The 26,337-nt window shown below is 46.6% G+C and overlaps 1 protein-coding gene across 3 annotated transcripts in view; it reads left to right on the top strand.

Annotated features, from left to right (window-relative positions):
* XPO7 (exportin 7) overlaps window positions 1-21,133 on the top strand; it is a 44,041-nt gene extending 22,908 nt beyond the window's left edge. For all 3 annotated transcript variants that reach the window (XM_073557114.1, XM_073557116.1, XM_073557115.1), the window contains exons 12-28: window positions 1,868-2,061; window positions 2,664-2,769; window positions 3,264-3,399; window positions 9,842-9,915; window positions 9,996-10,079; window positions 10,297-10,357; window positions 11,363-11,471; window positions 12,200-12,306; window positions 12,541-12,629; window positions 13,742-13,849; window positions 15,091-15,173; window positions 15,266-15,480; window positions 18,304-18,442; window positions 18,527-18,687; window positions 19,148-19,246; window positions 19,341-19,468; window positions 20,550-21,133. In XM_073557114.1, the coding sequence (XP_073413215.1) occupies window positions 1,868-2,061; window positions 2,664-2,769; window positions 3,264-3,399; window positions 9,842-9,915; window positions 9,996-10,079; window positions 10,297-10,357; window positions 11,363-11,471; window positions 12,200-12,306; window positions 12,541-12,629; window positions 13,742-13,849; window positions 15,091-15,173; window positions 15,266-15,480; window positions 18,304-18,442; window positions 18,527-18,687; window positions 19,148-19,246; window positions 19,341-19,468; window positions 20,550-20,643 (1,987 nt within the window). In that variant the 3' untranslated portion in view covers window positions 20,644-21,133. The remainder of the gene's footprint in view (window positions 1-1,867; window positions 2,062-2,663; window positions 2,770-3,263; window positions 3,400-9,841; window positions 9,916-9,995; window positions 10,080-10,296; window positions 10,358-11,362; window positions 11,472-12,199; window positions 12,307-12,540; window positions 12,630-13,741; window positions 13,850-15,090; window positions 15,174-15,265; window positions 15,481-18,303; window positions 18,443-18,526; window positions 18,688-19,147; window positions 19,247-19,340; window positions 19,469-20,549) is intronic.
* The last annotated feature ends 5,204 nt before the right edge of the window (window positions 21,134-26,337 follow it).

Genomic DNA, 26,337 nt, shown 5'->3' with positions numbered 1-26,337 from the left:
AGCTGTTGAAGAAGTAACCATTCTTTGGTCTCAGTTTGTGCTTCCCTCTCTGTTCCCTCCTCTTCTTCTTCTTCCCAAGCTGTTGAAGAAGTAACCATTCTTTGGTCTCAGTTTGTGCTTCCCTCTCTGTTCCATCCTCTTCTTCTTCTTCCCAAGCTGTTGAAGATGATCAAGGCGGAAGGGGTACCAGTCATTCTCATCGCACCGGTTCAGCCCAGAAGGTCTTGGTTCGCGGATTTCGTCAACCTTCTCACGGACGCTCCCTGGAAGCTGCCAGACAGATCAGATCTGCTGTCTCTGGGTCCGATCCGCCACCCCAATTCTCGGTCGCTTAATTGGACGGTGTGGCAGTTGAAACCGCGGTTCTGAAAGAGTCAGGTTTTCCAGATCGGGTAATTCACACAATGATCTGTGCTAGGAAGCCCTCGTCTTCCAGAATATACTATCGCACGTGGAAGGCCTATTTCAGTTGGTGCGAGTCCAATCACATCCCACCTATGTCCTTTTCGTTCCCTTCTATTCTAGCATTCCTCCAGGTGGGCCTGGACACGGGTCTTGCCCTTAGTTCTCTAAAGGGTCAAGAATCTGCGCTTTCCATTCTTTTCCAGAAGACGTTATCCTAGCAACCGCAGGTCAAGACTTTTCTTCAGGAGGTAACTCATGCAGCACCCCCGTGTCGGGCTCCCGTGGATCCCTGGGATCTCAATCTAGTCTTAGAGGCCTTACAGGGCACGCTCTTTAAACATCTCAAGGAAGTTTCCCTGTCCTTTCTCTCCTGGAAAGTGGCCTTTCTGGTGGCCATCACCTCCATCCGGCACGTCTCGGAGTTGGGGCCCTTGTCGCTCCCCCCTTTGGGTACTTCACCAGGATAAGATGGTTCTGCGGCCTCCGCCATCCTTCCTTCCAAAGGTGGTATCCGCTTTCCTAAATGAGGACATTGTTTTACCTTCCTTTTGTCCCGGTCCAATTCATCCTCTGGACTTCTCCTTGAACAAGCTAGACCTATTCAGGACGATGGAGGTCTATTTGGGTAGAACGGCTTCTTTCCGGAAGACAGACTCCCTTTTCGTCATTCCGGATGGTGCGCGAAAAGGCCTGCCGGCCTCCAAGGCAGCTATTGCTCGCTGGATCAGATCGGCACTTTTGGAGACTTACCGACTCATGATCAGAGTGCCCCCTCCTGGGGTTAAGGCTCACTCTACTCGGGCAGTGGGCACCTCCTGGGCGGTGCACCACAAGGCTTCCGCGCTGCAGCTTTGTAAGGCTGCAACCTGGTCTTCTATTCTCAAAATTTTGCTAGGTCCACACCTATGCTTCGGCGGACGCCAGCCTAGGCAGAAGCATATTGCAGGCGGCGGTGGTGAGTTCTCTGACCTAGTGGAAGTTTGATTTTCCCTCCCAGGGACTGCTTTGGGACGTCCCATGGTTCCTGTGTCCCCCAATGAAGCGATGGAGAAAACAGGATTTTTGGTTGCAAACCGTAAAATCTGTTTCTCGGAGCCTTCATTGGGGGACACAGCACCCTCCCATGTTATACAACTCCTGTTATTTGTCCTTTGTGTTACAGTTACAGTTGAGTTGTCTGTCTGTTCTCTATTCTGTTGCTTTTCCAACTGCTTTCTCACTAACTGATTAATTTACTGCAGTCGGTGGGGTGTATACTGCGGAGGAGGAGCTAACTTTTTTTATGTGCATAGTGTTAGCGCCTCCTAGTGGCAGCAGCATACACCCATGGTTCCTGTGTCCCCCAATGAAGGCTCCGAGAAACAGATTTTACGGTAAGCAACCAAAAATCCTGTTTTTTGCAATTTGCTCTTGGCGATATATAATCTACATCTCTAGCATTTAACGAATTGCTTTTCTGCAGGGACGGCCTGGAAGACCCTTTAGATGATGCAGGTCTGGTACAGCAGCAGCTGGATCAGCTCTCCACCATCGGGAGGTGCGAGTACGACAAGACGTGCGCTCTTTTGGTGCAGCTGTTCGACCAGTCAGCTCAGACCTATCAGGAGCTTCTGCAGAGCGGATCTGCCCCCAGCATGGAGCTGACTGTGCAGGAAGGTAAGCGGCTCTCTGCCCTTTCCAGCATTAAAGTGCATCTCCTGTATTATAGCAAAAGTATTCCAGTGCACAAGAATAGTTTTATCTAAATACATTCTGAGCCGCCGCAGTCCTTGCTGTACAATGATCCTATCTGTGCACTGCGAGGCAGAGCTTTATCTCCCAGTAACGAGGTAGTACAGTGCCGGCTCCTCTATCATTAGCAGGACAGATACGAGCATCATGAACTGCAACTGCTCCTCACTGCTGCACAATCTGTTATGCAATGTACTTAATTTTTTTTTATTTTTTTTTTTTATGTGCACTCTACTGATTTTATATATAATGGTAGGTTCAAATCTGACAGGCGTTTACAAAACCTGTCCGTATGTCCTACTAGAGAGGGGTCCACCACTCCTGACCACTGTTAGTTGGCCAGAGAAAAGACAGTCTCCCATATTAGCGGACGCGACAGGTCAATGCATTGCCATGGTCAGTACACAGCGCTCGTGGGCTCCTCCACGGATGCCTTTCTCTGTGGTATCTGAATATTTCTCATCTCTTGGCTGTTTCTGCAATTCCTATCTTTTCACACTTTACTCTGTTGCTATTCATTTTCGTAGGTCGGCTCACTTGGTTGGTTTACATTATTGGCGCGGTGATTGGAGGCAGAGTATCTTTTGCCAGTACTGATGAGCAGGACGCCATGGATGGAGAGTTAGTTTGTCGGTATGTATTTCATTTCGATGGTGTTTCATAACTATCTGTAAATTAATTGTTTTTGTTTGTTTTTTTTTTTTACTGTAAGTGCTCCCTGCCCGGCTTGATTGACAGCGGAGACCTGATGTGATATGTCACCTCCGCACCTGTCCAAACTCTCGCACATGCACCGCTTTTCTAATGGCCAACGTTCTGCGCAAAAGAAGATTGGATTGTGCATAAGATTTTGGGCAAGAGCAGAGGCGATGTATCCACTGTCAATCAAACAGCCATGAAAATAAGAGGAGCCATGGACTAATTTGCAAATGGGTTAATAAATGACTAATTTCTCCTTGAAATAGGTATTTGTTGCACACTCCCGTTTCTTGCACTACTCTGGCTGCTGATAGGTCGGCTTTAACTAATCTATTTATTAAGCTCGGAAATCAATATCAAAATAGAAATGGTAATTATTAAATGCCAGAGGCCTAACTTAGTCAGGACTAATCTATTCTCCTCCACAGTGTGCTGCAACTGATGAACCTCACAGATTCACGTCTCGCCCAAGCCGGCAACGAGAAGCTGGAGCTGTCAATGCTGAGCTTCTTTGAGCAATTCAGGAAAATATACATTGGGGATCAAGTTCAAAAGTCATCCAAGGTAAGCGTCGAGAGCTTCACAAAGCGTGCGATCCTTATTAGTGATGAGCGAGCGTGCTCGGATGAGGTGTTATCTGCGCATGCTTGGGTGCTAATTGAGTATCTTCGGCGTGCTCGAAAAATATGTTCGAGTTTCCGCGGCTCCATGTCTCGCGGCTGTTCGACAGCTGCAACACATGCAAGGATTGCCTAACATACAGGCAATCTGTGCATGTGTGACATGCAGCCACAGGGACTGGAACATAATTTCTCTATCGCTTCATTGGGGGACACAAAAACCATGGGTTGTATGCTGCTGCCACTGGGAGGCTGACACTATGCATAGAAAAAGGTTAGCTCCTCCTCCGCAGTATACACCCCACCGACCGGCAGTAATTTCCTCAGTTTAGCTTAGTGTCAGTAGGAGGTGGACACGGGTCTTTCTTTAGACCCATATCTACCTCGATGTGCGTCGTTACTTTTCAGGTTATCCGGAGGGATACAGAGTGAATAGTCACATCTGTACTCCCACAAAGAGACTGTGAGTACGGCGTGTACTGCCACCCCGTATCCTCACAGCTCTCCGCAGCAGGACCAGCCGCTCTTCCGGGCGGCCGCCAACACGAATACGTGTCGGCAATGCAGAGGGTGCTTGCCTTCCGTCTCCCACCCACTCGCCTACCAGAGCCTGTCGGTTGGATGAGGCGCAGACATACTCAGGACAAGCAAGGTACCTTTATTCAACTCGGGTCCGGGATAGGGTGAGTTTTGGGCCCCCATTCTCCTCAGGCGGCACGGTCGCAGCTTCAGCGTCTTCTTTGGGGCGGGTGGCTGCGGCAGCGCTGCGGGCTTCCACGGCCGTCCCGCGCCTCCAGGCAGCCTCCGCATTTGCCCTCCAGCCCGCTCCCTTCACCCCGGCTAGGATTCTCTCAGCAACGTTCAGGCTGCGTCACCTCCGCGCCGCCCTGTGCTGACAGGCGGCCGCCGCTATTAATTTAGGCCCCGTCTTCACTTTGGGCCTACAGTACTACAGCGTCGCGGCCACGCCCCCGCCGTCATTCTCAAGTGGGCTTCCCTCCCGCCCGTCCTAGGCCCGCCCACCGCCTCTCCTCATGCTCCTGTCGCACTATCACAGTGCTCAGCCCACCTTTTACAGCGGGCAGTACCTTTTTCTCAAAGCGGCAGTTAGCTCCGCCCTTCGTCGTCTCAGAAAGAGAGCGCTTTTCCCTCAGTCTCCTCTGGCGGCCGCCATTTTCTATGATCTGGCAGCCGGACTCCGCACTCTCCTGCGACCCTGCAAGTACACGAGCTGCGCAGCATCGCTTACTGGGGTTATCCACAGGACAACGGACCGTGAGTAGCTCTGCTTCTGCAGTCTGACACCCTCCTCCCTGTCCCCCAACCTTCCGGCACTCCTTCAGTGACTGTGCCATTATGTCTACCTCTAAGCCTGACCATTCTCGCCCCCCTGCTCCCACGGGCACTTCAGTCAAGTTCTTTGCATGTTCTTCTTGCAAACGCAAACTTCCCTCAGGTCAGCCCACTCCCCTCTGCCTCGACTGCAGCAATCCCATTCAACCCGCCACCCAGGAGCTCCCTATGGCTACCCGTGAGAGTGAATCCCCCATTCCTGGCTGGGCTTCTTCTCTATCACAATCAGTGGCGGATCTTACTAAGGTGTCTCAGTCCCTAGTGGCCGTTCTTGATAAGTTGCCCCTGGACACTTCTACAGTATCCAGCAGGGCACAAGAGGTTCCATCTGAGCCAGCCAGCATGAGCCGCAAAAGGCCCAGGCTGGATTTCCGGCTAGAATCCTCCCCTCGCCCCATCTCACCGCATAGTCCTTCCCAGCAGTCTCCTTCCCGTGCCTCCTCACCCGAGTCAGGCGAGGCGTTCTCGGTCGCGCCATCCGAGGAGATTTTAGAGCTGGATTCAGACCATGACGCAGACATGAAGGTTACGGTACAGAACCTGATTGCTGTGATTAACCACACTTTTGAAATCACATACTCCCCTGCGAAACCCTCAGATCAGGAGGTTTCGTTCAGACGGTCATAAACACCCTCCAGAGTCTTCGCCCCGCACTTGGAGTTTGACAAGCTCCTTACCAGGGAGAGAGAAAATCCGACCAGGCGCTTTCAAAGAGGGAAGCGCCACGGCGTGCTGTATCCATTTTCAAAAGAGCTCACCGACAATTGGTCGGCCTCTCCCTCTGTAGACGCTCCCGTATCCGGACTATCTAACAACACGGTCCTCCCGATTTCTGGTGTGGCATCTCTGAAGGATTCTAACAATAGGATCATAGAATCCTTAGCAAAGTCAGCGTTCGATGCGACGGCGCTGAGCCCTGCCTTCGCTTCAACTTGGGTAGCTAAGGATATAGCTACTTGGGCGGAGGATCTCCGCCAGGGCATTTTAGATAAAGCCCAACCAGAGCGTTTGGCGGAGCTAGCCAACCAGATCTCCCATGCAGGGGATTATCTGGTCTCGGCCTCCTTGGATGCTGCATCTTGCGCAGCTCAAGCGTCCAGCAACGTGGTAGCAATCCGGCGTACAATTTGGCTCAAGGCTTGGAAGGCGGATTTGTCTTCAAAAAAGTCTCTTACCAATCTGCCTTTTCAGGGAGCGCGTCTTTTCGGATCCCAGCTGGACCAGATTATTAAAGACGCCACTGGAAGCACAAGCTCTCTTCTTCCTCAGTCCAAGCCTCGTAGACCTCCTCCAAGACGTCAGTTTCGGCCCTTTCGGTCTTTCCGCCTCTTCGCGTCGGCAGAATCCTTTTCCAACCAACAAAGGCCGCAAGCACGCCAGGATAGGAAGAAAGTCTCCTTTAGGCTCACTCCCTCCTGGCGTCTCACTCTTCCCAGGGAAGATCCTCCAGGTCCAGAACTGGACGGTCCACTTCAGCATGACTATCAACGGAACCCCGAGGCGCCTTCCCAACTGGGCGGTCGACTCCTTTTCTTCAGAGACGTCTGGCTTGCTTCAGTAGAAGACGCTTGGGTCAGGGAAGTTGTATCCTAAGGAATACAAGATAGAGTTCACCTCTCGGCCCCGGTATCGTTTCTTCGAGTCCCGACTTCCAAAGGACCCTACCTTGGTTCCGGGTTTCTTTGCATCCTTCGCCTCCCTCCTCAGTTTCTGGGTGATTGTGCCCGTTCCCGAGTCAGAACGTTTCACAGGGTTTTACTCAAACCTGTTTGTTCTACCGAAAAAAGGCCCATCCTGGACCTCAAGTTACTGAACAAAAGAGTCCGCCTACGACATTTCAGAATGGAGTCTCTTCGTTCAGTAATCGCTTCCATGGAAGCGCAGGAATTCATGTGCTCAATAGACATTCAAGACGCCTGTCTGCATGTTCCCATCTTTTCCGGGCATCAGAAATTCCTGCGTTTCGCGATTCACCAGGACCACTACCAGTTTGTCGCCCTGCCGTTCGGTCTCGCCACCGCCCCCAGAGTATTTACAAAGATCATGGCGGCGTTGATGGCCTCGTTGAGGAGCAGAGGTCTCGTTCTTTTTCCGTACCTCGACGACATTCTAATCAAAGTTCCGTCTTTTCACCAGACTTGCCAAAGTCTTACCATCCTTCTCGACACCCTGTCCAATTTCGGGTGGCTCGTCAACAAAAAGAAGTCCTGCCTTGTTCCGACACAACGCCTTGTGTTTCTAGGCCTATTGTTCAACACCCGTCGAGCGAGGGTTTTTCTTCCACAAGAGAAGATGTTCTCTCTGCGGCGAGACATACGATCACTGCAGAGCACACAGCTTCCATCTCTCTGGTCAGCCATGAAGGTTTTGGGAAAGATGGTGGCGACGGCCGAAGCGGTCTCCTTTGCCCAATTTCATTCAAGACCGCTTCAACAGGCCATCCTGTCTCAGTGGAACAGGTCTATCCTGTCCCTGGATCGTCCAATTCGCTTTTCGCCCTGATTCAAACAATCCCTCAATTGGTGGCTGACGTCACCCCTCATTTCCCTATGCCGGTCATTCCTCCCGATTCACTGGCAGATTGTGACAACGGATGCCAGCCTTCACGGCTGGGGTGCAGTGTTTCGCAATCACACTGTTCAGGGTCGGTGGTCGACTCAAGAGACAAGTCTGCCTATCAACGTCCTCGAGATACGGGCGATTTATCTGTCTCTTATTCACTGGGAAAGACTTCTCAGGGGTCTGCCAATCCGGATTCAGACGGACAATGCTACAGCAGTGGCATATGTCAACCACCAAGGGTGAACACGGAGTTCCTCTACTCTAGCGGAAGTCTCCAAGGTTCTTCACTGGGCAGAGATATCAGTCCCAGCAATTTCCGCGGTACACATTCCCGGCGTGGACAACTGGGCCGCCGATTTTCTCAGCTGTGAGGGCCTCGCGGCAGGAGAGTGGTCCTTACATCCGGACGTCTTCCATCAGCTTTGTTGTCGTTGGGGGACTCCAGACGTAGATCTACTGGCGTCTCGCATGAACAGGAAGGTCCCACAGTTCGTATCCAGAGCCCAAGATCCTCTCGCAGTGGGCGCCGATGCTCTGACCGTTCCCTGGTCTCAGTTCAAGTTCCCCTACCTGTTCCCTCTTCTTCCCAAGCTGTTGAAGAAAGTCAAGGCGGAAGGAGTTCCGGTCATCCTCATCGCTCCAGATTGGCCCAGAAGAGCTTGGTTCTCGGACATCGTCAACCTGCTCGCGGACGCTTCCAGACAGAGCAGATTTGCTGTCTCAGGGTCCGATTTGCCACCCCAATTCTCGGCCACTCAATTTAACGGCGTGGCTGTTGAGACCGCGGTTCTGAAACGTTCAGGTTTTTCAGATTGGGTTATTCACACCATGATCCGGGCTAGAAAGCCTTCGTCTTCCAAGATTTATTATAGTACATGGAAGGCCTATTTCGCTTGGTGCGAGGCCAATGACATTCCGCCCATGGCCTTTTCTCTCCCTTCTGTCCTAACGTTCCTCCAGTCAGGCCTTGATGCGGGCCTTGCCCTCAGCTCCTTAAAGGGTCAAGTCTCGGTGCTTTCCATTCTGTTCCAGAAGACGTTGGCCTCCCGTCCGCAGGTCAAGACCTTTCTTCAGGGAGTGGCTCATGTGGCACCTCCGTACCGCGCGCCTGTGGATCCATGGGATCTTAATCTTGTTCTCGAGGTTCTACAAGGTCCTCCCTTCGAACCTCTCAGGGAAGTTTCCCTTTCCCTTCTTTCCTGGAATGTTGCCTTCCTGGTGGCCATCACCTCCATCCGGCGCGTGTCAGAGTTGGCGGCCCTTTCTTGTCGCTCTCCTTTCTTGGTGCTCCACCAGGATAAGGTGGTCCTGTGGCCCCCGCCCTCTTTCCTTCCTAAGGTGGTATCCACTTTCCACCTGGATGAGGATATTGTTCTCCCGTCCTTTTGTCCGGGTCCAACTCGACCCTCGGGAGCACTCCTTGAACAAGCTAGACCTGGTCAGGGCGATGAAGGTCTACCTGGCTAGGACGACTCCTTTGCGGAAGACAGACTCTCTCTTCATCATTCCAGATGGAGCGCGGAAAGGTCAGCCGGCCTCCAAAGCTACTATTGCTCGCTGGATCAGATCTGCCATTTTGGAAGCCTACCGGGTCAAACATCGAGTGGCCCCTCCTGGAATTAGAGCTCACTCTACCCGGGCAGTGGGTGCCTCCTGGGCGGTGCACCACAGAGCTTCCGCAGTGCAGCTTTGCAAAGCTGCAACCTGGTCATCTGTTCACACGTTTGTGAAATTCTACAGGGTCCACACCTACGCTTTGGCGGATGCCAGCCTAGGAAGAAGGATCCTGCAGGCCGCAGTGGTGAGTCCGCTGGCCTGATGGAAGTTTGCTTTCCCTCCCCAGGGACTGCTTTGGGACGTCCCATGGTTTCTGTGTCCCCCAATGAAGCGATAGAGAAAACAGGATTTTTGGGTCGCTTACCGTAAAATCTGTTTCGCGAAGCCTTCATTGGGGGACACAGCACCCTCCCATGTTCTGCAACTCCTGTTTTCACGTTGTTTGTTCTTACAGTTGAGTTGTCTGTTCGATTTCAATCTATTCTGTTACTTCTCCTACTGCTTTCTCACTAACTGAGGAAATTACTGCCGGTCGGTGGGGTGTATACTGCGGAGGAGGAGCTAACCTTTTTCTATGCATAGTGTCAGCCTCCTAGTGGCAGCAGCATACAACCCATGGTTTCTGTGTCCCCCCAATGAAGGCTCCGAGAAACAGATTTTACGGTAAGCAACCCAAAAAATCCTGTTTTTTGAGCACACCTAAGACAGGTAACACCTCATCCGAGCACACTCGCTCAATCCCGGTATGATTGACAGCTGGAAAAAAAAATGAAAGTGTGTATATACTGGCAATGATGGTTCCGCATTAATAAAAATCAGTGACTCCTCCATATGAAGACTGTACACATTAGCCAGTAGATTTTACAGATTCATTTCCTTCATTCTCTAATATGGCGTCATTTTCTCTCTCACAGCTTTATCGGCGTCTTTCAGACGTTCTGGGTCTGAATGATGAGACCATGGTGCTGAGCATTTTTATTGGCAAAATGTGAGTTCATTTCTAGCTAATCGGAATACAGTTTTTCATGTGTATAAGAAGAGAACGGTAACCCTTGTGTTTCCCCGCAGTATTACCAATCTCAAGTACTGGGGTCGCTGTGAGCCCATAACGTCGAAGACCCTGCAGCTGCTGAACGACCTGTCTATAGGATATCCTTTACTATGTGATATGGTTGTAGGAGGGGATCGTATAAAGGGATCAGTGGTGTTTACTTATGTAGGATCACGCGGGTGGCAGCAACCTATGACCTCTGTATCTGTTGGAAGGATTATCCGTACATTATTGATCAGGCTATAGACGTATAGGAAATAGAGGAGGGGAGCATGTTACCCTCTCGTTGCTGGTTTTCCCCTTAACCCCTTGCACATACAGCAGCGTCAGGAAGTTGGTGAAGCTCAGTGCTGTGCAATTCATGTTAAATAACCATACGGTGAGTACGAGGGGCACTTAATGGTCAAATACCATTGCTAGGGTCCATAGGGTTGATGTATAGCATTCATAGGGTCTGCAGGTATCCCTGGTGTCTAAAGGGTTAACAAATGATGGTATTCTTGGTGTCATGACTGATCACACACTGATGGTAATGGGAGTCCTTATAGCTGGAAAATGCACCATGATGGCGGCCGGTTATCATTGCTTTGGGTCATGTAACTGGTTGTCCAACAAACTGCAAACTCAGCAAATAAAGTATAACACGGCACATTATCAGGACAGGTGTACTAACCATGCCTTTTGCCTCATAGGTTAGTAGCATGATTTGTATCTAATGGGATAATAAACAACATATCTAATATCTATGGGATAATAAAATAATATGTCTCGGGTTAAATACATCTGGTGTTTAGGAGGTTAATGTCATCTGATGCCTATTGGGATTAATGATGTGTCTGGTGTCTAGAAGATTAATAATTAGCATAACTGGCATCTAGGGGTTAAGAACTATCATGTCTGATGTCTAAGGATATATTAAATATACGTTTTTAGGGAAAGGGTGGGAATAAATATCATCCCTGGTTCCTAGGGGAATGATCAATACATGACTGGGGGACATGGAGTGAATAAACTACATCCCTGGTTGTCTTGGAAATTAATATGGTCAGTACATGCCTGGTGTCTGGGGGGTACAGTCAGTACATGCCTGGGGGTACAGTCGACACATGCCTGGTGTCCTGGGGGGCGCAGTCGGCACGTACCCTGGGGGCGCAGTCGGCACGTGTCTGGGAGTTATTTTCTATCCTGGGGGAGTTATACAATAGTCAGGAAACGGTGAATGATTTTACATTACTCTTCTGCTCTCTGACGCCCCCCGGAGGCCGGCTCAGTGGTGGGGAGTGAACTGTATCATGGAGCTCTCACATAATCGTAGATGACACTGATGCCGTCCTGTCCTCAGACGTCAGCATGTTATAACCCCGAGCTGTGCATTGTGTTACAGAGTGAGCACTTTTCCTTCTTGGGAATCAACAGCCAATCGAACTTGTCAGACATGCGCTGCCGGACGACTTTCTACACTGCACTAGGACGCCTCCTCATGGTGGATTTAGGTACTGTCTGGAATTTAAAAGAGACCTAGCGCCTTTTAGAAAAACACAAATAGCGACAGATGAAGTTATAAAAAAAAATTCTCAAATACATGTCATTAGTAAATCCGATGACTTCCCTTGGTATTAGAGCGAAACAGGTTATACTTTCGCTTCATCACAGAGAAGGCGGAATCTGGTGAGATGGTCTACTCTGGGAGATACCAACTGTGAGGGGGGAGCTAATTCTACAGAGCATCTGAACCGTAGGGTGGATCCTTGTGCTCACGTCTGGATGGGATTCAGGGTGTACACATCGATTTTTCCTATTTTGACGTTTTGTCTTATTCTTTTCTACCTCCTGCTGCTCCATAATACACAGGAATCCATCTCACTTTGCTTCAAGTAGTGATACATCCACATTAAACAATGACAGATGCACAGATCTGTGTTTCCAAGTTGCTCACAGTCTCCCCCCTTCCCACACACAGTGGTATCTCCCAGCACAGAGGCAGAAAGTCTTTTACACAGTTGTCAAGATAGCGAGACAGTGGAGAGCCCTTCAAGCATCTCTTAAAGGGCCAGAACTATTAAGGCAATATTGGAGAGGATTTTTTTTTATCTTCTATTATATATTTATAGTTGATTTACTTTTACTTTTCTCCGAGATGCGATCGGTCCTTATTAAGCACTAAAGTAAAATCTAGTGGTGATCAGATGTAATATTTTTTATTTCTTCCCTTCGTTCATAGGAGAGGATGAGGAGCAGTTCTCTCAGTTCATGATGCCTCTCACCGCTGCCTTCGAGTCAATGGCCCAAATGTTCAACAGCAATAGCTTCAACGAACAAGAAGCCAAGGTAAGACGCTGCAGCAGAGCTGCAGTACCACACTAATCCTGTGGACTGGAGTGGTGCTGTTTCCAAAAAAAAAGGCAGCCATGTCTTTCTAATCCTGTGCAGCTTTTATTTTTAGAGGGTTTATACCAAGTCTAGCTTCCTGATCAGCCTACGGATAAGCGATAACTTCCATACTTTATACCAAATCCTTTAAGGATGGAGATTAACATTTAACTTAGATTTTTGTGTTTTTAGAGGAGTCTGGTTGGATTGGTGAGAGATCTCAGAGGAATCGCCTTTGCGTTCAATGCTAAGAGCAGCTTCATGATGCTATTTGACTGGATGTATCCTTAAATGTTTCTGGACTTGAGCAGATAAATTCAGATCGTACAATCCGGTTCAAGGCGCCGTTGCGTTGGAGAAATTGTAGGGCTCATGTCATCAAAAATGGTGTTTCTAATTCAAGTTATGGCTAAAAATCCTCCAATATTGTGATAAATTTATTAAGAGTTTGCGGGCATCTTAAGGATTTGGTGCATTTTTGGGCTGCCCCTGTACAGTAGATTTTTGCTATAATTTATGCCACGCTTTGGTGCAAATTACAGTGAATCTGTCAGGATACAGTTGGACCCGTCCCTTTTTTTCTAAGCCCGAAACACTTCTTTTTTTTATTTTCTTAAAGCTTAAATAGATTAAAAATGTTGTGCATGTTCATGCCACAGAAATATTTGCAACTTCTAAACACCAGAAAATGTTCATAAAGGCCTAAAACGGATTGTCCCGCTAACAAAATACATTTCAATCAATAGATCTTGTAATAATAAGTTGCACAATTGAATGTGTTAAAAAATAATCTTATAAATGTGCCCCAATGTACTGAGTAATTGCTATATCTGACCATGCAGAGCTGCTCCAGTTCATGGTCGAAAAGTACCACAGCAGGCGTTCTCAGCTGCTATTTTCTGAGGTAACACATTTTCTTGCTTGTTTTATCACAGGAGTGATTGTTTTTGCTGCGACTCCAGCTGACTGAGCTCATCATAAATCAAATCAGGGGCATATAAGCTCAGCGGCTGCTGGAGCTTCTGCGTCTGCTGACTTGATTTATGATGATTTATGATGAGCTCACAGGACTGGTGTAGCAGCAGAAACACTCACTCCAGTGATAAGACAGGGAAATGTGTTTTCTCAGAAAGCAGGTGTTTTATGCCTCGCCTCTGCTGTTTCATCTGTATACTCACTTATCATAAGTGACTTATGGTTCCCTCTTCAGCCAGGAGCTATGGTTTATCCTGACCATGAACTGGAGCACTTCTACGTGATCAGACACAGCCTTTACACAGTACACAGATAATCTTGCAAAATGAGTCACAGTCCAGTTCTTAGTCCTGAAGACTTCATGGGACATTTAGTGTTGTGGGCATCAATAGCTGGGTTATTCCTTAGCCTTCCTCAGATACCCCGCGTACATGCCCATCCTGCAGAGAGCGCTAGAACTCTGGTTCCATGACCCGGCCTGCACTACGCCGATCCTCAAGCTCATGGCAGAACTGGTGCACAACAGGTTGGTTCTTTATCTTTTATATTCACCTCTTTTCTTCTTTTTATCCACTATTATGTTTTTTTTTTTCTGCGCAATCATATCCTTCACGCTGACTTTCTCTGCAGAGGTCCAGCTAGTAGTCACTCGCTAGGTAGGAAGAAAACAGTCTCTCTAGTGCAGTACTCCCCGACCAGTAGCCCGGGCTCTTTAGCCACATTGTCCGAGGAGAGGACAGCCCCTTTAAGTGTAGTTTACACCACGTGGCAAATTTGAGGGTTTTTTTTCAACCCACAGAAAGTTAGGGACCACTGATCCAGTGGGTATATATAATGCCCCCATACAGAAAATTAAATTGGCAAACAATAAGTCAATAAGAAAAGTAACCAAGATGAGGAACTCCTAGGGGACTAGTAATGTTTTCATAGAGGTCATCCAGGACTTTACAGTTGAGGAGCTATCTGTATTAGATCAGTGGGGTCCGACTATAGACACCCCTGATGATCAGCTAGTGGTATTACAGCATCTACCCATTCCAGTGACTAGGACTGGGCTGCTGTATCAGCTACAGTCATGACTAACGGGTAGGAAGCTTTGCCCGGTAAACACGAAGATACGGTGCTGGCTGGGACACCATGGCCCCTTCAAACAACCGATCTGCGCTGGCTGTTGCACGTTGAAGACCCGCCTAGAAATAGGCGAGCAGTTTTGGAAAGAGTAGTCTCGCAATACTTTCTTCCACTTAGGGTGGTGATGGCGTCATGGCTGCACATACCCTTAATGAAGGGTTCACGATCGGCAGGAATTGCACACATGTCCTTGTAGGTATATGCAGACGTCAGCACCAGTCACCTCCAGATGCCGACGGACAGCACCTGTAGGCCACATATAACGACTTTAAAGGGAACTTGAGTGCAGTTTTGGCCCCTCTGCACTGTAATATGGGGAAACTTGGAAGGCGAAGGGAGGCTTCTTATCAGGAGACTCTTCATTGCAGCATTGGAAAGTGTAACATGTAAATTCTCCAACTAGGAGTGCAGGGGGTGCAGAGTCTCCATAGAGTGCAACAGTCTCGTTGAAAAAGTTGCAACCTGTTCTCATAGTTGGGGATCTAATCTTTGGAGCACAACGCTGTGCACTTGGTAAAGCTCACTTTAGCATCTTCTCCAAGAAGGCAGCAAGATAGGGTAATTAATCCAACTACAACTGTATTGTCCGTCTGGACATGTCCACCCTGCTCTTACCTGCGGCTTTGTCTCCTTCAGGTCACAGAGGTTACAGTTTGACGTCTCTTCTCCAAATGGCATTCTTCTGTTCCGGGAGACCAGCAAAATGATCACAACTTACGGTGATGCCTCTCATATCTTTACCTGTTAGACCCGGTCGTGTTTTCTTTCTCTGCAGGGTATAATGAACACATGTCTTTGTTTTCACCACCAGGTAACCGGATCCTGACGCTGGGCGAGCTCCCCAAAGAGCAGCTGTATGTTCTGAAGCTGAAAGGAATCTCCATATGTTTCTCGGTGCTAAAAGCTGCTCTCAGTGGCAGCTATGTCAATTTCGGGGTCTTCCGCCTTTACGGTGATGAAGCCCTGGATAACGCTCTTCAGACCTTTGTCAAGTTACTGCTGTCTGTGCCACACAGTGATCTGCTGGTAATTATCCTTTTACAAAATATAACGATTGGTTGCAGCGCTGACCATCACCTAGCGGAGAATGGAGCTGAGGCAGGTAAAGTGCTCAGTCCCGCCCAGAGCACTTGCTGACTCATTTGCATATCGCCTTCAGAGTGCATCTCTCTGCACCAGATCAGAGTTTTTCGATTCACTTTAGTCTTTATATCCTACATCCACATGTATGAGCACAAATAGAGCACAGAATGAAAATTGTGCAGAAATATCCTTCAGTAAAACATATACCAGTAGTCAGCAAGTGCTGATAAAAAGATAAATACAGGGTATTTTAGTCGATACGTTTTTTTGCAAAAAAAAATGGATACCAAGCTGCTCCACCGCGTCAAGATAACCCCTATTGACGCAGTCCCTATCTAATGTATTTAAAACCTGAACATGTGAACAGTGTCTAAATGAACAGGATGAAGACAGGCGCTTCCTGGTATGGGCACGTGGTGTAAGCCAGCTCTTTATGTGCATGTCACACAATTTTAATCCACATGTGTGAGGTGGAATGAGCCGACAGATTTTTTTCTAAATGTATGTATTTTGTACAAAAACATAATTTTTTTAAGTGAGTTGTATTGAAAATGTTTTCACTTTATCTTTCTGAAGCACTCTTTACCTGCACGCTATTGTCTGCAGGATGAGTTAACTGAGGATCCAACAGTGAGCTCATTTTGATGGGAGAATTAACTGTCTTTGTTTTTCTCCCATGAATGCTTCATTGGGGGACACGGTAATCATGGGGGAAGTCTGCTGCCATGCTTCCTTGTGTTCCCCAAAGAAGGCTGCGAGAAAGCGATTTTACTGTAAATACCAAAAATCCTCTCTCTTTAGCTCATCTGTGCTGATTTAAGACCACAGACCACATCAAAGTTGAAAAAAAAACATGAAAGAGTTAGAAATGCTCCGGACAGAGCGAGCTGACTGACGGATTATCAGTTAACTCATACTACAGCCAGCAATGTGCAGTGATACAAAAAAAAAAAAAAAACGGTGAAACATTTTTAATAAAACCCAATTTTTAAAATGATTTTTATCTCAAATCCATGCATTTAAGTGCAAAAATATGTCCCTGAAGGTGTCTATTCTTTAAAGGGAATCTGTCAGTAGGATTAACTCTCCTAATCATCTTTATGGGCATGCAGGTCATAAGATGCTGAATCAAATGGTGCCTTGACATCTGTGGTCTTATTCCAGAGAAATCTATGTTTTTCTGTTTTTTACTTAATATGTAATGAACTGTTACGATCTATGGGCTGGACATAGATCTCCCTGAGAATCTGCCTCCAGGGCTTCTTATAATGAAAAAGTGATGTTACCAGTGTGATATATGAAATGAATGACAGTCTGATCTCATTGCAGAGCTGTGTGTGATTATAACTAACATAGTACCGCAGAACTTTGTCTCATTACAAACACATCTGTAGTTGTAGCTCCTCTCACAATGCCGTTGGCTGAGCTGCAGATGCCTTATTACAACTATTACCTCAGCTTCCATTTCACCAGCCGGAGGGGAGAGGCAGTACAGCAGAACGTTGTCTCGTTAGAAACACATCTGCAGTTGTAGTTCTCTCAAAGTGCTGTCAGCTCAGTTGTACTTCACTTCCCTCCCACACTGCCTGTCTGAAATGGGATGCTGAAGATGTGGTAGTTGTAATCAGACACAGCTCTGCATATGAGCAGACAGCAAAGTGAGAGGAGAGCAGACTGCACTGAGAGAGCTACAACTGTAGATGTTTGTAATAAGATAAAGTTCTGCTCTGCCGTACTGTGTTAAGCGGGAGTCACACACAGCGATCTCGCTAGCGAGATCGCTGCTGAGTCACAACTTTTGTGACGTAACAGCGATCTCACCAGCAAGATCGCTGTGTGTGACAGCGATCAGCGACCGGCCCCCCTGCCGGTATCGCTGATCGCTGCAAGAAACCTCTTGACATATTTTTGGTCGCTGGTCTCCCGCTGGCCAGCACGCATCGCTGCGTGACAGGCGGGAGTCCAGCGATCAGCTGTAAAAAATAGAATCAAAATAAAAAATATAGTTATTCTCACCATCCGGCGTCCCGCACAGCATTCCTCTCTCCACGCTCCGGTCCCAGTGATCCTTTGCACGAATGACCGCGAGACTTCACGCTCCCGCGAGACCGTGACGTCTCGCGGTCATTCTCGCAAAGGATCACTGGGACCGGAGCTTGGAGAGATGAATGCTGCGCGGGACGTCGGATGGTGAGAATAACTATATTTTTTATTTTGATTCTATTTTTTACAGCGATGGCCAGCGATGCTGGGCGCTCGGCATCGCTGTGCTGATCGCTGGTGAAGCTGTCTGTGTGACAGCTCACCAGCGATCACATAGCGTCTTACCAGCGATCCTGACACCTTGATATCGGTGTCGGTATCGCTGGTAAGTCGCTATGTGTGACTCCAGCTTTAGTTATAATCACACACGGCTCTGCAATGAGAGCAGACTGTCAGTAATTACATATATCACACTGGTAACGACCCCATTTAATTAAAGATGAACCCTGGAGGCAGATTCTCGGGGAGATCCATGTACGGCTCATAGATCTATCTTAACAGCTCATTTACATATTAGGAAAAACGTGGCTTTCTCTAGCATAAATGATCGGACCGCAGATATCAAGGTATAATTTTATTCAGCTTCCTATGACCTGTGTGCCCATATAGACTGCTTAGGAGGGTTGATCTTACTGACAGATCTTTTTTATATAGTTTTTTTTCCACGCTATATGAATCGTCCACAGCTGTGGATTTGTGACGCGGATGCTTCTTGTTTTGTAGGATTATCCCAAGCTCAGTCAGTCCTATTATTCGCTTCTGGAGGTGCTGACTCAGGATCATATGTCTTTCATCGCCAGCCTGGAGCCGCACGTCATCATGTACATCCTCTCCTCCATCTCCGAGGGGCTGACTGCTCTGGGTAAGCGGGGGACCTGGTTACCTTTCCCCGTAGCTCTTCCACCTTATGTGATTTCCTAATTCATCACGTCTCTTATGCCCACAGACACCATGGTGTGTACGGGGTGTTGCTCCTGCCTGGACCACATAGTCACATACCTCTTTAAACAGCTATCTCGCAGCGGGAAGAAAAGGGGAGCGCCGCCGCCGCAGGAAAGTGAACGCTTCTTACACATAATGCAACAGCACCCGGAAATGATCCAACAGGTGACCCCCTCAATCGCGATACCTTCTGGCCAATAAGGGGTTAAATTAGGTTTCCATTTATATATGGTAATAAATCGGGAAACAGTATTAGATTTCCTATTTGGGTTAAAGCAGATGTGTCGCTCGATTTTACAATTTGAAGACATTGGTTATCTCTCAGACCTGATGTGGCTGGTGTACTTACTTTCATACGCAAATAACTGTACAATCCTGATTATTAAAATGAGTCTAGCTCTTGCTTTAAACATCAAAAGAAGAAACTTACGAAGGATTATACCGCCAATCTAATATGGATTTGTACAGTAAATACAACCGAACCATCAGGTCTGAGATCTATTTAATGATGTATTGTGAAATCTGCTGACAGATCTGCGTTTAGCTGATGCCAAGGATGTAGGTCCGGTCTCCTTCCATACGAGGACCCTCTTATCGTATGTGCTCCTCTCTCTTACACCCCCAGATGCTTTCCACGGTTCTCAATATCATTATCTTTGAAGACTGTCGAAATCAGTGGTCAATGAGCCGGCCATTGTTAGGCCTGATCCTCCTCAACGAGAAGGTAACAAGTCTGCACCATAATTAGACAGTTTTTATTTGGGTCCATTCTCCACCATTTTTAATGTTTGGTTTATGTTTTGTTTTTTTGCTGCTAGTATTTCTCGGACCTTCGGAGAAGCATTGTAAGTAGTCAGCCCCCGGAGAAGCAGCAAGCCATGCATCTTTGTTTTGAGAACTTAATGGAAGGAATTGAGGGAAACCTCCTCACAAAAAACAGAGACAGGTTAGTGGCATCATTGGCCATCGTGGTCTCCACCACGGACATATTTTCCCCCCCAATAAGGAATGGGGAGAAAAATTTTTTTTTATATATATATAATATTCAGGTGTAAGATAATAGATGGAGATGTATATCTCTGAGTTGCCTGTTGTCACCACTAGGGGCGCAATGAGTATGCCAGAATACATCTACTTACAGATTGCCCCCTAGTGGCGGCAACAGGAAGCTACGGATTTAACCATATTTGTTTAGATAAACTGTTTTATTCTGAAGACATGGGACGTTAGGAACATGCTCCATATGTTTAGCTCATCCCCATTTTCCTTGTCTGGAAAAAAAAAATCTTATTTTTTGCATTACTGCGTTTGTAAATGCCCAGTGCATCAAAATAGAAAATTAGGTAACCCTCCAAAATGTCATAGAAAAAAAAAGCCAAAGCACGCCTCCCCAAAAAAATTCTTATTAAAAGTGATTGATCTACCCCCTAAAATGGTATCAAGACTGGACGCACAAAAACAAGTTGTCATACTATCCCAAATAAAAGCATTATGGGTCTCGAAAAATGGCGACACAAAATGTCTAAAGTTTCACATTTTTTGAGCCGCGCGCTCTTTTCCACCTGTTCGCAGGTCCATGGAGTGAAAAGTGGAAGTCTCGTGGGTCGGACCCCCACTGATCTGCAGGCAGTTAAAGTGTGCTTGGTAGGAAAGAAAAAAACAGAAGAAAGTTTAGTTTTCTCAGAAATTTCCATTCAGCGAGGCTCAATGGGAAACCATTTTGGCCAACTGCTTTATATCTGATATATTCTATCATTACATCACCAGTTTATATCCTGCGTCAGTCAATCCTGACTGTTTGGTGCGCATGGGACTCATAGGATCAAATAAAATTCTTCCAAAAGCAGCGCCACCCCCCTTCACAGGTCATTTGTGGTATTGCAGCTCAGCCCTATTCTCCTGCATGGAGCCGAGCATGAATACCAGACCCGAGCCACGGACCGGTGTGGAGCACAGCAGCCATGTTTTAATGTTGTATCACCTCGTAGATACATATGAGCGAGCCCTGACTTTTGTCCCTTTCACAGGTTTACGCAGAATCTCTCCGCCTTCCGACGAGAAGTCAACGACTCCATGAAAAACTCAACCTGCGGCCCCAACAGTAATGAAATGATGAGCTGACCTCTCCCCACAGCTCCAGCCATCCTTCTCCCCACCATCTTCCTCTCCCCTTGTACAAAAAAAAAAAAAATACCCCCTGCACATTTTTTTGGTAATGTTTTGAATTCTTTCTACGGACAGGGGGATATAAATATGGCGAGTGGATCTCTGCCTCCCGCCCCCTCTTTCCACAGAGTGGAGGTGGTCGGGGCGCTGATATGATGAGCGAATGATAGTCACGCCTGTTCACCTGGACTTGAGCCCCCCCATTGATAAATTACAAATATATAAATATATATATTATATGTATGTATGTGTCATTTGGAGTGACAAGTAAAATCACCTACCCCCCCCTCCCACCCGCCCCACAGATTCCCCTTCCCCTCAGCGTGGATGAACGGAGGAGTGGCAGAGCACTGCGTCGTTGGAGTGAAGCTCTGCAGAGACTGCACTTAAAAGGGTGGACAGGTTTTGCAAGGACATTTTGTAATAAACGATCCTGTATACTGAGGGACGCAGCCCTCTCTGCACTTGTTTTGACTGTGGGGTTGAGTGATTGGCAGCAGAACCATCTCACGTCTCTCGTCGGATCTGCGGCGCCACCTGGATGCCACCAGAGAGAATGCAGCCCACCCATCAGCACGCACACCGAAGTATTGGGAGACCAGTGGTGCTTATGATAATCACTAGTTGCCTCACTGGTCCTGGATGGATCGGTCACAACTGCCGACCACATTGTGCACGGAGGTGTCGTTTTTACATTGCTTTTTTTTTTTTTTGCGCTGTTTTTCAGGCAGAGCCTACGTCGTTGTGCACATGGAGGGTTTTTGGGGGGACAGATTCTGCTTCAAAAAACTTTTCCAATTCATTTCCTATGGGAAATCCACATTGCTGAGTTTTTGGAGCTTTTTTTTATTATCCTGAATAGGTTTGGTGGAAAAATCAAAGTTTCTGCCACTTTTTTTTTCTTAAAGAAGATCCTGAAGCAAAACTCTCCAGATTTAGGCAGTGTCCTATCAAAAGGATGCAAAGAACACATCACGGCTGTGTGGTCAATTAGTAATTTTTTTTTGCAATTGGTTTTCATTAAAAATGTTGCCTTCTTATAGCCTTTGTTGCACTCTATTGCTAGCTGCAGAATGAGTCAACGACTGGAGAGTTTGTAACTCATATCTTTTTTTTTTTTTTTTCCCCAACCTCCTCTCGCCTGATTTTTGATCACACAGTTCAGCTTACGATTCATGTGGTCCATAATCGGCTCAAAAGAAGGCAGATGAGCTAACTGAGAATCTATCAGTGAAGACTCTTCTCAAGGGAGAGCTTAACGTTTTTATCTTCCCACTTGTGAGCTCTATGTAAAACATGAGTTGAAAAATGAGAGGAGCTCATAAGGAACAAGGATAAAACGTAAACTCTTCAGTCAGAAGGCGCTCACTGATGAAATCTCAGTAAGCTCAATGTGCGGCCAATAGTAGACAAAGTAACACAGGCTTATAGCAGGCAAATGGTGCAAAAAGTATAAAGAAACCCAATTGCAAAAATGATTTTTAGCCCAACATTTTTTAAAGGGAATGTGGAAGCAGATTTTTGCTCTGTAATCTGAGAGCAGCATGATGTAGGGGCAGTGACCCTGATTCCAGCACTGTGTCACTAACTAGGCTGTTTGTCTATAATCTCTTGCTTAAAAAAAATGATTTGTATCACTACAGGACTAGGTGTCTTGTGCTTCCTGGTCCGACCATGCCCCCACCACTGATTGGCTGCTTTCTGTCAATATACAGTTTACAGAGAAAGCAGCCAATCAGTGGTGTGGGCGGGGTTATACACAGGTCAACATTCCGAACTCTTCTAGATCTGCAGAAGAGAAGACGGATTGTATCACAACTGCTGCAGCCAGTAAACTAAGTGACACATCGCTGGAATCGGGGTCTCTGCCCCTACATTACGCTGTTGGCAGATTACATAGCAAAAACCTGCTGACCGATTCACTTTAAGTAAAATTAAATTGCAGCCGAAGAGGTCCATGCCATTTCATGATGATTTTAAATTGCAAAGTTAAAAATTAATCATGTAAATGCACCTTGGTGAAGATCCGACTCCAGGCAACATTCACTTTTTCCAGGTACTATAGAGAAGCCTATGGGGGGAAAAAATGACACCGCACTGTTTGTAGGGCTTTATATTTTACTATATCTGTTAAATTCACTAGTTATACAGAGTTTTATAGTTTTTATTCCCCCAATCCCCCCCCCCGCTCGATAGTTTTACTTGGACTGTCTACAGACATGGCGCGGTTTGAGCATCCCCCCATAGACTTCTATATTCGACTTGAAAACCGCATGTCACAAAGTAAGGCACCAATAAAAAGAGGGAAAAAACTTTTTATACAAGAATTTAGACACTTATGCAGAACTACAGTGCGTGGGAAGGATGCATAGAACTGGATTATGAAACATCTTTTAAAGAGGAGTCCCTCGTCTAGTACATTTATCGTGCACAAGTTGAGAGCAGGGCTCCATGGCTCCAACGTCAGTGGAAAGGTGGACAGCATTTCCACAGGGGAATTTGTAAACAAAGAACACCGAGGACCAAGCCCACCCCTTTCTTGAGATCAATTGTTCCAGCGGTGGGATATGCAGCTAGTGTATGGTACTGCTTAACGCAGTGGGAAAAAAATCAAAACTTGGGTATAGAAATTTTTGTGGTTGCTATAAAGTACACTGACGCTGTCCCTTTGCACCAGTTTTGCAACGAGATTTGCCCACGGAACTCACCAGACTACTTTATATTCTGCCTTTGCGAACAGTGACGTCAGATGGTCAATATTCACGTTTACGGCCCTTTTCATAGTCAGAAATGGTTTAAACAGGTCCGGTCACCTCTCCCGACATATCTGTCATAGTAAATGACTGTATTAGAACAGGCCATAGCAATGCTGGAGCATCTTTTTCCATCACATGTTCTGTTGTTCCGCTGTTATTCCTTCTGCAAATGTTAGAAGCACAGCCAGGTGTTACCAGTTGGGGGCGTGTCCCCTTACAGTCTGACACTGTCCAATCAATGATGATTGTGTAGAGATGCACGCCTCTTTAGCAAGCCGATTGGTAAAATCCTGTTGCCAATTGATTAATCCATTTGCAGGAGGAATAACAGAGGAACGGCACAATAGAGAAAAGATGCTCAAGAATTGACATTTCATTTGGAATAGAAATATTTATTAAAATATACAAGTTGAGAGAAGTGACGGTGCTTCTCTAAAGAGTAAATGTTTGGAGACTATATCGGATATTTTTGTGACCCTTTAATAGTCTGGTGGTCCAGGTCCTAAGACCATCATAGATCGCTCAAGATCTCTGAGACGGGACCGCGCACAGAGCAGAGTATGGATTCAATAGAAAGCCTGTGATTGCCTGCCTGTCGAATCTGTGTGCGCACTCAGGCAAGAGCTCTCATCTCCTGAGCCATGCACTTCTCGGGTCTTTTGATCAGATTGGTAGGGGGTCTGCCACCCATTGAATACAATTAAAGGAACACAAATGTCCTAAATGTTTAGTTACTCTAGACATGAAGGTTACGATCTGGACAGGACCACTGCAAAAATTCCAGACCTGTTGGATCTCGGGTGATAGTCTCTTGCTTTAGGCTTCCTTTCTGCAATGGCTCTTATATACTCGGGCAGTGCACCACGACGCATGTAGCTGAAGTCTAATGTGACTGACATAGTGTAAAGCAGGGGTCTCAAACTGCATCCCTCGAGGGCAGCAAACCATGCAAGTTATTGAGATTTCCTTAGCATTGCACAAGATGCTGGAATCATTAGGTGTGCACGTGATTAAATTATCACCTGTGCAATATAAGGAAATCCTGAAAACATGACCTGTTTGTGGCCCTTGAGGAATGCAGTTTGAGACCTCTGGTGTAAAGCCTCATTCACACGTCTGATTTTCAAGCACGAGTGTTATCCATGGTTTTCACAAACCTGCAATAGTCTACAGGGCCATTCACATTTCTGGGATTTTTCACAGACAAAATGGTCTGCTGAAAATCTCGGGGACATGTCTGATTTTGATCCGAGGGTTGGATCAAAATCAGCAATGGAAGTCTGAGTCTGTAAAAAAAAAAAAAAAAAATTGGACTGTCAAGAGTGTAGTCTGAATTTCACGTACTGGCAGAATGAAGGAGGACGAGAAACCCTTTTTTTCTCCTCGTAGAAGAAAAACTGATGACAGATCACACTGTGGTCAAAATAATCTTTCTGATATGCGAGAAAACCATACCTCTGAATGAGGCCGTACTACACACCAGTGGTCTCCAAACCTTTGCTTTGTTGCAAAACTACAACTCCCCAGTATACGCTGATCGTCCGTTTGCTAGGAGTTGTAGCTTACAGGAGACCACTGCGTGACAGACATTGATGTGACTTACATAATTGTGTCTTAAGGAGCATAAGAATAACAGCGAGGTTGTGTGGCCCTCCCGAAATTAGGGCCCGCTCTTACAGCCATCCTATAGTGATGGGACTGCGATGGACATTTCTCCCCAGCTCCAGTATTTTTCAGGCAATAATGGAGACGTAGCTCCTGAGCGGTGTAGAAGAGATCGTCCATCTCTTCATGGCCATAGCGCTTGTGTCCGAACCTATTTTCTTATTCTTAAGGTTTTTATACTAGTGCATTATAAGTATATAGAGTAGATTACACATTTATAGTTGGCTGCTGCCCATCGACGACTACAGGTAAGAAATTAACAAGGCGCAAAAGAATTAAAACTTATTCCATTTTATGCAAAAAATGGATGTACAAGATCTATTTTTATATATATATATATATATATATATATATATACACACACCCCTAAGGAGATGAGTGTTTAAGGGCGCAGAATGACTGCGGTATAACACGGATGACAATCCAATGGCAATGCTCTGAGGGCACACGGCTCTCCTGACAGCATGCATTTCTATGCAGCTGTCACACCGGGAGAGCTGCCAGCCCGTCTGAGCATTGCCATGTTTTGACTAATCCTTAAAAGATGCAAATAAGTCAGCCAAGCTTACCCCTGTGTATGAGCAGAACGATATCACATTGTAAGATGCTATTTTTTTTTCTTTGTATAATAGTTGCGGTTCCTGAAAAATCTCTCACTATCAATACTGTGGATTTGGAAGTGTAAAAGGTGCTGTCTGGCACCGCTCACTTCTGCATTGGAGGTCAGACATGAATATGACCCCCTACATACCTGTCGAGATGTGGGGGTTCGTAACGCCATTGGCACCGCTCACCTGGAAGTCAGGATCCCTTTAACACAGAGCTCATGTTCTTTATCCAAAAGTGAATATTTCCTTCTATGCATTAAGTTTTATTGTCATATTGTTGTAGACCAGTTCTGAGTTGCTCCATATTTACCCTGATTTCAGCGATCTTAGTTTTTTATGGTTGGGCAGTGGGGAATAATATGGTTGAACAAACACTACAGAAATCTCAACAAAATGGCCCAGAACTTATACCCAAGCTATGCAGAATAGTGACAACTCACTTGATGACATGTGTCTTCTAAAAACGATGTCATATTTTGGAGGGGTTTTTTTTTCCTAGGGGAGAGGTATGTCTGAATAAATAATGTTTGTTGTGAAAGTTAAACTTGCCATAAAATAATTCTTCCAGTTGTGGAGATGTGTCCAGGAGCGGGACAACTATGAAGACGAGCAAACCGATG

This window comes from Dendrobates tinctorius, unplaced genomic scaffold, assembly GCF_039654945.1.
Source record: "Dendrobates tinctorius isolate UK_male_01 unplaced genomic scaffold, ASM3965494v1 ptg000245l, whole genome shotgun sequence".
In the NCBI taxonomy this organism is placed as follows: domain Eukaryota; kingdom Metazoa; phylum Chordata; class Amphibia; order Anura; family Dendrobatidae; genus Dendrobates; species Dendrobates tinctorius.
The sequence above is the reverse complement of the archived record's forward strand: the minus strand, read 5'-3'. Positions and strand labels throughout refer to the sequence as shown.